Raw genomic sequence first — 13,045 nt, forward strand, 5'->3', positions numbered from 1 at the left:
TACATCTTTTGTTTTACTCATTTTTGTATGAATGTTAATGAATAATTCAATGAAGATTTGTAAAGGGTCTTAAGAATTATCCAGTTCCGTCATCCTATTTTCCCCTAGAGGAAAGTAAACCCTAGAGAGATCAAGTAGCTTTCCTATATCCTATAGCAATTTAATTAGTAGTAATAGTCAACTTTTTTTTTCATTTTAGAGGATATTGTCTCCTTGAATTCGTCATTAAGTGAAATGTAGGCATTATTCCCATTATAAATGAGAAAATAATAGCTGAGAAAGTCTAAATTACTTGCCCATGATCAATATTAAGTGTTTAAGGAATGAGTACACAAAGGCAAGATGTTTCACATTAAAAATATTTTTGTTGCTGCATGAAGAATATTTTCCACTGTTTCATTTTTGGTTTGTGCAGTAAAAACCTGTCTTAACAATAAGATGATGAGCTCAGAGATGCAATCTAAAAATTTGAAACTACGACTTTTAAAATGTGAAATATTCACTAACTCCTTGCTACAAGTGCCACTTTAAATGAACCATCTTTCATTGTATTTACTTCTGTGTTTAAACATTCCCAGCCCTATTCTCTAACAGTATTTATGAGAGCTTTATACGAACACATGTAATATCGGGTTAGAAACTGAAACACAGTAAGACTTTAGAAAAATAATGACAAATTAAATGAAGATAGGAAAATTTCACCAGAGATAATTATGACAAAGAAATAATACACCATGGAGTCCTGGACAAATTCTTGACATGAGCCACGAATCTAATTTTAGTTTCCTTTCAGCTAAAGCCAATAGGGAAATGCAGTCAGTAACAAGGTTCATGAGTATCAATAAGGTAATATTGTCTCAGAAGCAGAAATTTTCCTTTCATTGAAAGAACTATTGTCATTAAAAAGACACTGTGTGACAGTAGACATCATTCTTAACAACATGCATGGTGAGTCTCATGGAGAGAAGGAAGCTGAGGAGACCTATACCATGGTGAGATCCTTCCACAACTCTTTAAGAAGGAGGTGAGCCCAGTTAACAGGAAATACATAAGAGGGAGGCTGACAAAGGTCAAAGTGTGGATCTGGTAATAAACTGTTTCATAATTTCTTCCTAGAAAAACCTTCCAGGATGTTTAGGGCTAGGAGGTTTCGCTTTTTCACCAAGGCAAGCTCAGAGCTTTGCTAGAGTGTTCATCTACTGGTAAGATTTCCTACATACCATCCTCTCCTGTCCTGCTGGTATAGCTTATCCAAAATCCAAGAGCTAGGTAAGACAAATACCATGGATTTTAGAACATCCTACTACTAGTCATAAAGAGACCACTTGTTGCATGACATGAATAAGCCCTACTATTCACCAGTACCATCTACATGGGGAAACTTGTGATGTGTGAGAATGATTTCAACAGCTATGTCTCGAGTAGCCTAGGACAAGGTTTTTTTAGAGCATCAGCCATAAAGGAGATGGGAGATACATTAAGCTGTGTGAAGAATTAATGAGTGTCTACTATACTATTTTTCCACTTTCCTCTATGCTTGAAATTTTTCAAAATAAAAAGCTACAGAAAGAAAACACAATGATGTTGAAGATCCTTGGAGATCAATGAAGAAGCAAATGTTACTTCTACAAGAAATTATAAAACAGAAAGTAAACAAAAGTAAATAGATGCAAAATGTACCAATTAGAAATTCCAGAAATAGAAAAGTAGTCATAGAAATTTTAAAGAAACCCCCAAATAATCCACTTACGAATGGGCAATATTTTACAAAAGAAGTATATGAATGGCTGGAATAAATATATGGAAAGATACTCAACTTCATTAGTCATTAGGGAAATGCAAATTAAAACTACAATCAGGAGGGAGTAGCTCAGTGGTAGAGTGCATGCACAAGGTCCTGGGTTCAATCCCCAGAACCTCCATTAAAAAAATTAAAAATTAATTAATTAATAAACCTAATTACTTCCTCCCCCAAACAAAAACTTAAAAAAACAAAACTACAATAAGATACCACTTCACATCCACTATTATGGCTATAGTAAAAAAAAAAACAAACCAGACAATAACAGGTGTTAGAAAAGATGTGGAGAAATGAAACCCTCATATATGCTGATGGGTATGTAAACAGTGCAGCTGCTTTGGAAAACTGTGGCAGTTTCTTAAAAATTAAACATAAATTTACAATAAAACCCAGCAATTCCTCTCCTAGACATCTGTCCAAAAAAAATGAAAACATATGTCCAGACAATGACTTATATATATGTTTTCATAGTTGCATTATTCATAATAGCCAAAAAGTAGAAACAACCTAGTCTATCAAATAGCTCAGGGATAAACAATTATATATATGTGTGTGTGTATACATACATATATACAAACATTGCCATTATATATAAACATTGTCAACAATATAAAGGAACAAAGAACTGATAAAGACTACAAAATGGATGAACCCCCCAAAAGCCAGATGTATAACATATATTATATGATTCCATTTATATGAAATGTACAGAAAAGGCAAATCTATATAAAGATAATGTTGCCTAGGGCTGGAGCTGGGAGCAAGGATTGACCACAAATGGGCACCAGAGATCATTTTGGTTTGGTAGAAATGTTCTAAAACTGGAGTGTGAGAATGGTTGCACAACTTTGTAAATTTACTAAAAATCAATAAATTGTACATTTTAAATGGCATGCAAATTTGTTATAGATTGAAAGTTTGTGTCTCCCCCAAATTTATATGCTGAAACATAATCCTCAATGGGATAGTATTTGGAGATGGGGCCTTTGAGAGGTAATTGAGCGAGCTTTGCCCTCATGAATAGGATTAATGCCCTATAAAAAGTGGCACTAATCCAGAGAGCTCCCTTTGTCTCGACTGCTCTCACCAGACACCGAATCTGCTGGCACCTTGATCTTGAATTTCCAAGCCTCCAGAACCATGAGAAATAAATTTCTGTTGTTTATAAGCTACTCAGGTCTATGGTGCTCTTGTTGAAGCTGACTGGATGGACTAAGACAAAATTATACCTCTATGAAGCAACCAGTATTAAGTTACTTGTATATTCTATCAGATGATGCCTTGTGTATTTATACATAATCAAACGTAATATTTTCCCTTGCAAATGATAGCACACCATTCACATTATCCTCTGGTGCCTGGCTTTGTTTGTTTGTGTTTTAATTGATCTGTAGATCTTTCCACAGTAGTATATGTACTGATCTATCACTCTTATTAATATGTGCAGAATATTCTACTGTATAACCATATCATTGATGAATGTTCATGGATTAATTTTCAGGTTAGGGTATTTTGCTATTATAAGCAATGCTGCAATAGATATCTTGGTACACATGTTATTTCCCGTAAGTATGTCATTACCTATAAGAATACATTATTACCTATGAGTAGAATTTCTGGGCCAAAGGATTTGTGCATTATAATTTTGTTATATATTTTCAATTGATCTCCACAGAGGTCAACTTATTCTCTAATCAGCATTGCATGAGCACATCTTGACAAGACATTTTTGACCACACAACAAGTTAACAAACTTTTAGCTCCATGCCAACCTAATATGTTAAGGGAAAACAAAGGCATTTCGTTATATTCTTGTCTCTTAGAAGAAGAAAAATTTCCTTTTCACCTGGAACAGTTATGCCAGTGTTTTCGATAACTTAGGTGAAAGGGACAAATTCCTTGAAAAACACAAATTACCAAAGCTTATTCAAGTAGAAATAAACTACCTGAAGAGCCATATGTCTACTGAAGAAGTTGATTTTGTACTTAAAAACTTCCCACAAAGAAAATTCTAGATTTAGAGGGCTTCCATGAGGAACTTTGCCCAATGTTTAAGGAAGAAATGATACTAGTTTTGTTCACACTGTAGAAAAATAGAAGAGAAAGGAACACCTCCCAGATCATTTTAGGGGACCAGCATTACCCTGACACCAAAAGCAGATAAAGATATTAAAGGAAAGGAAATTTCATACCCCACAAATACAGATTCAAAAACCCCTAACAAAATATTAACTACTATAATTCAGCCATATTAAAAAGAATAATTTACAACCTATGGGTTGAAAAAATTTTAAGAAAAATTTTAGTTTTCCAATTAGAGTTTATTATAAGAACACAAGTTTAGCTCAACATTAAAAAATTAATCAATATAATTTAGCACATTAGAGACTTTTGGGAAAACCACATGATCATCTCAATGGATACAGAAAAATTATTTAATAAAGTTCAACATCCAATCATGATAATAATGTTCAGTAAACTAGGAAAAAAAGAAAGCTCCTCAACTTGATAAAGGGCATCTATGAAAAACCTATAGCTAACATCATACTTATGTTGAAAGACTAAATGCTTTCCTCTTAAGATCTGGAACAAAGCAACTATATGTGCTCTCACCACTTCTATCCATCATTACTCTGAGTTCTGAGTTAGTGAGATAAGACAAGAAAAAGAAATAAAAGGCAGATGGATTAAAAATGGAGATATACTCTCCATCTAGAAAAAAATCTACAAAACGTGGCTACAACTTATAAGTAAGTTTAGAAAGGTATAAGGACAGAAGTCAAACTATAATTAATTGTAGCCTGTATACTAGTAACAAAAACTGAAAAATTATATTAAGAAAACCAAACAATTTACAATAGCATCAAAACCCACAAAATATTTTTGGCTAACTCTTAACAAGATAGAAACAAAATTTGTATGTTGAAAGCTACAAACCATTGCTAAGAAACAATAAAGAAGATCAAACTAAATGGAAAGAAATACCACCATATACATGGTTGGGAAGACTCAATATTGTTAAGATGTCAATTCTCTCCAAATTGATCCAAAGAGTCAACCCAATTCTAACTAAAATCCTACAGTTCTTTTTTTTTTTTGGAGAAATTGGAAAATGGATTCTTAAATTTATATAGAAATATAAAGGACCTTGAATAGTAAAATAATTTTCAAAAAGGCAACAAATGTGGGGACTCACACTATTTCATTTCAAAACTTACTATGAGATTACAATAATCAAGATAATGTGGCAATCCCGTAGGGATAGACACACAGCTCAGTGGAACACAGAAAATTCAGAAAGAGTTCAAAACATATGTGTTCAATTGATTTCAACAATGTTGCCAACTATTCTTTCAACGGGGAAAGAATAGTTTTTTCAACTAATGGTGATGTGACAGTTATACTACCATATGTAATAAAGTGAATTTTGACTGTTCTCTTACACCATATACAAAAATTAACTCAAAATGGATCAAAATGAGTTAAAACTATAGTACTTCTAGAGGAAAACATCAGAGAAAATCTTTGTGTCCTTGTGTTAGGCAAATTTTTTTTTGATAAAATGTAAAAGGTCTTAATCATGGAAAAAATGATAGACTGGATTTCCTAAGTTTAAAAGTCCTGTTTTTTGAAAGTACTCCTAATAAAATGATGGTACAAGCTAGAGAACAGTAGAAAATATTTGAAAGTCACATTTCTAAAAGAGGAGTTATATGCATACTATTAAAAAATTAAAACCTCAATAATAAGACAACAATCTAATTTTTAAAATGAGCAATAAGATTTGAATAGACATCTCATCACATATAAGATGGCAAGTAAACACATGAAAATATACCCAAAATTATTAGCCATAAGAGAAATGCAAATTAAAATGAGAATAAAATACACTGCATATCTACTAGAATGGTTAAAATAAAAACGACTGAGCATATTAAGTGCTTATAAGAATTTAGAGCAACTGAAATCCTCAGATATTGCTGGTGGGAATGGAAAATGACATATCTGGGAAACAGTTTGGCAGTTTCTCCTTAAGTCAAATATACATACTACCTACTTCTAGGTATGTATCCAAGAAAAATGAAAACATATATCTATACAAATACTTGCGTGGGAATATTTACAGCTGCTTTATTCATAATATTCAAAACAACTCAAATACCTATCAACTGGTTAATGGATAAACAAATAATGGTACAACCATATAATGGAATACTGCTCAGCCATTAAACAGAAGGAAGCAGTAACACATGCAAGAACATAGATGGACCTCAACAGCATTAAGCCATGTAAAATAAGCCAAAACCAAAAGGCTTCATACTATATGATTCCATTTATATGACAAATTGGAAAAGGCAAAACTATGGTGACAGAAGTCAGGTCACTGGTTGCCAGGAACTGGGAATTCACCAATGCTCTCTTCCAGGACTTGTATGATTTCATCGCTCATGTTTAAATATCTAATCCATTTGAATTCAACCTGGTATTAGAAATGGGTTCACTTTAGTCATTTAAAATGCCAACTTTTGATGAGACTTCACTATATACCTATTAAAACAGCTGAATTAAAAAAAATTCAATGTGGAAAGGCTGGATGTCTTGTAGATTACTAGTGGGACTATAAAATGGTACAGCCACCCTGGAAAACTGTGGCAGTTTATTAAAAAGTGAACATCCATAGCACATAACTTTTTCTTCTCTACTTTTAAAAGCTCTTTTTATTTATGTACTTTTATTTATTTATTTATTTGGCATAAAAGCTCTTTTAAAATTAGGGATATTAACCTTTTGTTTTTGACATAGCATTCACACTCTTGGGCATTTGTCCCAGGAAAATGGAGTCTACACACAAATCTATAACAAATATAAATAGTTCTTTGTAATAGTGAAAGGCTGAAAGTAACAAAAATTTCCTTCAATAAGTGAGTGACTGAACAAACTGTAGTACATCTATGCTATTGGAATACTAAGTAAAATAAATCAAAATAAAATAAAATAATAAAAAGGAACAAACTATTGATACATGCAATATCTTGGATCTCAAGGGACTTATGCTGATTGGGAAAAAAAAGATGATTTCAATGATTCCATTTTTGTAACATTCTTTCAGTAAATTATAGAAATAAAGAATAGGTAAGCTGCCAGGGACTAGGGTTGGTGGGGGTGGGGGAGAGGAATGGGTGTGCTATAAAAGGAGTACCACAGGGGATATATTTGTGATGATGGATTAGTTCTACATCATGAGTTTAGTCATGGTTACATGAACCTGTGTATGATAAAATGGCATAGAATTATACACATACAATGTACCAATATCAATTTCCTGATTCTGATATGGTGGTAATAGTTATGTAAGAGGCAATCATTTGGAGAAACTGAATGAAGGGTACATGGGAATTCTGTATTGCTTTTGTAACTCTTTTAATGGTACCTTTTGATAAACAAAATTCTTAATTTTAATGTAGTCAAATAAGTCAATCTTTTCCTTTGTAGTTCATGCTTTTTGTGTCATTATAAATAAATAATTTCCTAATTCAAGATCATAATAATATCCTTCTAGTATTATCTTTGAGGAGAGACAAATTTGAAGGCTAACCATCAGATCAGGCCTGCCTGTTTGAGATGGAGCATCAATCTTCTGCACAAAAACTGGGATTTACACCAGTGGCTCCCCTGGTTCTCAGGTGTTCAGACTTGGACTGGAATTACACCACTGGCTTCCCTGGGTGTAAAGTCAGGAAATTGTCTTTTTTTAAAAAAAAAATAAGTAGTCTAGTTTTATTTATTTTTTTAGTGGGGGGAGGTAATTAGGTTTATCTATTTATTTAATGGAAATACTGAGGGTTGAACCTAGGACCTCATGCATGCTAGGTATGTACTCTACCACTGAGCTATTCCCTCCCCCTGAGGAAATCTTCTTGATCTATAGATTTAAGAAGTTCAACAAAGTCCAAGTGGGATATATTAAAAAAAAAAAAAATGAAGACACATCTCCACAATACAGATAGCAGATCTTGGGACTTCTCAGCCTCCAAATTGTATGAGCCAAGACTACAGTCTGGTTTTGTTTCTCTGGAGAACCCTGACATACATCTAAATCTAAAAGTAATTATATTAAGTGTTAATGCATTAAATATTTCAGGTAAAAGAAATGATCATCAGTCTAGATTAAAAACATAACTAATATATACAAAATAGATAAACAACAAGTTCATACTGTACAGCACAGGGAACTATATTCAAAATCTTGTAGTAACCTATGGTGAAAAGGAATATGAAAACAAGTATGTGTAAGTTCACGAATGACTGAAGCATGATGCTGTACACCAGAAATTGACACGACTTTGTAAACTGATTACACTTCAGTTAAAAATATATATATACAACAACAACAACAATACGCTAGTTAGAAAAGCACATTTAAGGAGCACACAAAAAAGGGTTAAGGCAAAAGTATGGAAAAAGACGTACTTTGTAAGCACTAGCCAACGAAAAGCTGGTATAGTATTTAAGGGTGGAAAAAACCCAACTAAAGATAAAAGGCCCATTTAGTAATGATGTAACGATTACACTTTTTTATGCACCTAATAACAAAGCCTTAAAATACATGAAGTAACATTTGACAGTTCTACAAAAAAATCAACAAATCGACATTCTTGGTGGGAAATTTTTAACACACTTCTCACAGTAAGTAATATAACAAGCACATAGGAAATCAGTAAGGACAAGATTTGAATAATATATTTGGTCAAGCATTTTTGTTATCTTCAGAAGGGACTTTTAACTATTATACCTCCTCTGTCAATACCAGAAGCTATACACTTTCCATTAGGAGAAGGGTACAATAATGCAACTGTTGCCAATAGTAAATAGGGGGGTCAAGCAAAGATATTTCAAGACACAAAAGGTTTGAAGGCCTAATTTGAAAGTAGGGGTAAGGAACCATGATGCTGGGCAGGAATATGGTAAGCAAAGACTGAGGTATCTAAAAAAAATAGAGAGAACAGTATCAATTGGGGCTTAACATTAGGAGGAAGGAATAAAACTTTTTTGGGGTATGCAAATAAACTTTAATGGAAAACAAGGTGTTACAGTAAAAAAAAAAAGAAAAAAAAAAGCAATAGATTTAGAATCATCCTGGATCTTCTTTCCTTTATTAACATTTTGCTCTTGGACTACTTACTGACATTGTTGAAACTCAGGTTTTTCTTTCATAAAATAAGGATCATTTAATCTACCCCTATAAGAGTTAAATTTTCCTATTATAGGTTCCCAGAGCACTGTGTCTTTATCTTTCATTCCCTAGCTACAGTTGCAATTTTATATGTATTTTTAAGATTGACTAATGTCTTAGTTTGCTGTCAAGAGTGTAAACCCCATAAGGGCAGGCGAGTCTGTTTTCCTTCAGGCAATCAGTACTTACTGAACATTTACACTCTGTTAGGAGCCCACACAATGGTGAACAATATAGATAAGGTACTCATTTTCTTCCTAGACCTTGACATGCCTGGCAGGTAGTAAATATTCAATAGATATGTGTTTAATGATGAACTTTTATAAAAATAAATAACATAATGGGTGTAGAAGTACTCAATAACTGGCAAGAGGCTTTATACATAAAATATAAGTTGTCATTATTTTTTTAGCATCATTCTTGATAGAGAAACAAATGCATCACGTTTCTTCACCTAAATATATTTCACTACAGGATGAAAAGAGGAAAAATGTATTGTAGTAAACAAAGATTCACTTAAAGGTGAATTATTTAGATAATTCAAAAAAAAAAAGCAAAACAAAACAAGAATCATAGATTAAATGACAAAATAAAATATCATATATGTTAAAGGTAAAGAAATATATTATCTTTGTTTTATTTTTTCCTCTATTACAAAAAACATTAGATTTACGTATGGATTTCCACCCAATTTATTTTTAATAACTTCAAACCTATAAAAAATTAAACATTATACAGCGAACTACCTTATGGCCTTCATCCACATATTCTAATTGTTACTGTTCTCTAATTTTGCCACATTTGTTTCCCTAATTATTAACATTTTGCTACACTTACTTTATTGTAACATATTGCCACACTTGCGTGTTCTCTCTCTCTCTTTCCCATTTGAAAGTAAATTGCAGATAGAATGAAACTTCACCTCTAAGACCCTCAGTGAGTATCTCCTAAGAAGTTGGACATTCTACATAACCACAACATAACACTCCAGATTTTTAACCTTGGTACAATAACAGAATTTAATACACAGCCAAATCTCCCAAATGTTTCAAATTTCTCAATTATCCATTTAGCAGCTTTTTTGCTCTTTGCTCCAGGATCCAAACAACAGTCACACGTGAAATTTAGTTATCATATTTCTTTAGTCATCTTTATTCTAGAACCGCTCAACTACTTTTAGTTTTATGATATAATCAGAACCTCCATACCCATGCATTCAACCATCCATGGATTCAACCAATGGCGGATCAAAAATACCTAAATAAATAAATAAATAAATTCCAGAAATTTCCAAAAAGCAAAACTGGAGTTTGCCGCATACCAGTGACTCTTTACCTAGCATTTACATCGTATTTACAAATATTGACACAGCATTTACATTGTATTAGGTATTTTAAATAATCTAGAGATGATTTTAAAAATACAGGAGGATGTGTCCAGGTTATATGTAAATACTACACCATTTTATATAAGATTTGAGCATCCACAGGTTTGGATATCTGAGGAGGTCCCAGAACCAATCTCCTATCTGATACCAAGGTACATCTATACTGCTTTATTGAAGAATCCATAGCAGTTATTCTGTGAAATGTCCTACAATTACATTTGTCTGATTGTTTTCTTACGGTGAGATTTAGGTTAAACATTCTTGGCAATATGGCAGGTGATGTGTCCTCAAGTGCATTGGATCAGAAGGAAAAGATCTCCATTTTAAGATAGCTTCATTATTAGATTTTCTTAAAGACAAAAAACTCAGTCATTTTACATGTAACATTAGGTTTTGGTGTCATAGTGTCCATAGAAGAGGGGAGAAGGGTGGCTGAGGGGAAAAGACACTGGTATGAGATTGGAGGTTTAATGCCAGTTTAGCCAATAATCAGTTGTGGATCCCTCAGTAAAATTCTTAAAATCTTCATGTATTAGAGAGAGAGAGAGACAGGACTGAGTCATAAGATTTGTAAAGATCCTTCGAATTCTAACATTCTATGACTGTGAAACAATTTGTAACAGAGACAGAGGTGGATTTGGAATCAGGAGACCGGATTTGAGCACCAGTTCGGCTACATACCAGCTATGTGAACATGGACAAGCCATTTAATCTCTCTAAGCTTTAAAGAGATTTACCTCACAGGGTCTGGAAAGATTAGGGGGTTATTGCATGTCAAAGTGCATTACAAACCATAAAGAACGGCCCAAATGTTAGGTATAATTTTACAATATGCAGTCTTTTTTTTTTTTTTTCCTCTAATAGTTAATGAGAAAAGGCAACCTAAAGTACACAGACCTCATCAATTTGACTTTTAAAACCAAGAAATGTCAGTAGGAGTTAACTGTGTGTCACACTCTGTTTATGGAATTTATAGAATACTTTTTATTCCATAAATGCTTAAGCTTTGATGATTAATAATGGCAAAAGTTACTCACTTGTACAGGCCAGCTCCACAGAAGATGGTCATTGTTCTTGGAATCCCAAACTCTGGAGGCACAAAACCATGAACGCAATGTCTGAGAACGGTAACAAGCACTTAAAAAACTTCCTCACTCAGTAATCAATTTCGTGTTTAGCCGCCAGGTCCTCCGAGGAGGATGGTAAACAGGCCAGTGCAGGGAAGCTGTCCCGCTTTTCCAGTGACCTGGGCAGCCCTAGAATAAACTAAGCCTTCCTGGGCAAAGGCATGTTTTCCCCTGAGACAGCTGGTGAGACTTGTCACACATGCCAGCCCTTTATATTCCTATAACCCTTTATACTCTTTACATTAACCACCCTAGGGTTTCTTTCCAGCTTTTGAATGGAACTTGGGGAACCTAGTTCATTCGTGCACGGTGGCCACAGTTTTTCGATTATTCAGCAGAACCTTCCTGGAAGAGGGCCAGGGCGCGCGCACGCCCCTTGGGCTGTGTTGAGTAACGCGCGAACTATCCCTGCCGAGGGTGCCTAGCACACTGCTGTTGCTCAAGACTCGAGACGTTGCCAGAAAATGGCTAACGAAGCGGAGGGGGAACGGCGGCAGGGCGGACGTTGGCGCGGTTGGACTCGCCTGACCTCCCAGCCCACGCAAGCGGACGCACCGCCCAGGTGGCCGCCGCCGGCTCCGCGGCGCGCGGGGCGCCGTCCCCCCCGCCCCGCATCAGTGCGCACGCGCGTCCGTCATCCGGGTGCTGGTTGCGGCTGCAGGTTGCGCCTGGGGTGGCGAGCAGGGGGCGTGGCCAGCGGCTCATTGTGCGCAGCGCTGCGCGGCGCCGGCAGCCGGCGAGGCCTGGGTCGAAGTTGGAGCTGCTGCCGCCGCCCTGCAGCCCACTCGCTGCCTCGGCAGCGCGCTGCTCTTCTAAAATGGCTGCCGCTACCGGTGCTGTGGCAGCGCCGGCTGCCTCGGGTCAGGCGGAAGGGAAAAAGATCACCGATCTGCGGGTCATCGATCTCAAGTCCGAGCTGAAGCGGCGGAACTTGGACATCACCGGAGTCAAGACTGTGCTCGTCTCCCGACTCAAGCAGGTGAGGCCCGGCGAGGTCCGGGAAGGCGAGCTTAGGCCGCGCCTCGGAACCCCCACTTCCGCCGCAGCCCCCGGCCGCCCGCAGCCGCCGGGTCCCGCGGGGCAGCGCGGTGGGGAGGCCCCGGGCGGCGCCCGCGCGCGCGGGGAGGGCGAGGACCCTCCTGCGGCGCCCCCGCCCCCGCCCCCGCGCGCTGGGACCGGCCTGCCAGGGGCCCGCGAGCCGCCCGGGACAGGCCGCCGCAGCCGAGCGCGCCCCTGCCTCCCCCGGGACGTCCCCGCCAGGCTGCGAGGGCTGCGGCCGGCCGGCGCGGCCTCCCGAGGGCGATCGTGGAGACCCGGGAGGCGCTCGGTCCCCAGCCTTTAGCGATGGTGAGCGCGTGCATTTCTTGGCCTCGAAGGGACTGGTTACTTTGGTGACTTGTGCGAAGTTACCGTTTAATTGTGCCCAACCGTTTCCTCCCCGTATTGGGGGGGAATTCGTAGTGGGAGTTGATGGGTGGGTAACAGAAGGGGTTTGT

At 36.8% G+C, this 13,045-nt stretch overlaps 1 protein-coding gene across 6 annotated transcripts in view; it reads left to right on the plus strand.

Annotated features, from left to right (window-relative positions):
- The first annotated feature begins 12,222 nt into the window (after positions 1–12,222).
- Positions 12,223–13,045, plus strand: part of SLTM (SAFB like transcription modulator) — a 41,117-nt gene continuing 40,294 nt past the window's right edge. For 2 of the 6 annotated variants that reach the window (XM_032481077.1, XM_032481078.1), the window contains exon 1: positions 12,224–12,528. In XM_032481077.1, the coding sequence (XP_032336968.1) occupies positions 12,367–12,528 (162 nt within the window). In that variant the 5' untranslated portion in view covers positions 12,224–12,366. Of the gene's footprint in view, positions 12,529–12,783; positions 12,897–13,045 lie in introns of those variants that run through there. The other 4 variants (XM_032481076.1, XM_032481079.1, XM_032481080.1 and 1 more) reach the window with 4 other exon arrangements.

The sequence above is a fragment of the Camelus ferus genome, chromosome 6 (assembly GCF_009834535.1).
Source record: "Camelus ferus isolate YT-003-E chromosome 6, BCGSAC_Cfer_1.0, whole genome shotgun sequence".
NCBI classification, from domain to species: Eukaryota; Metazoa; Chordata; class Mammalia; order Artiodactyla; family Camelidae; genus Camelus; species Camelus ferus.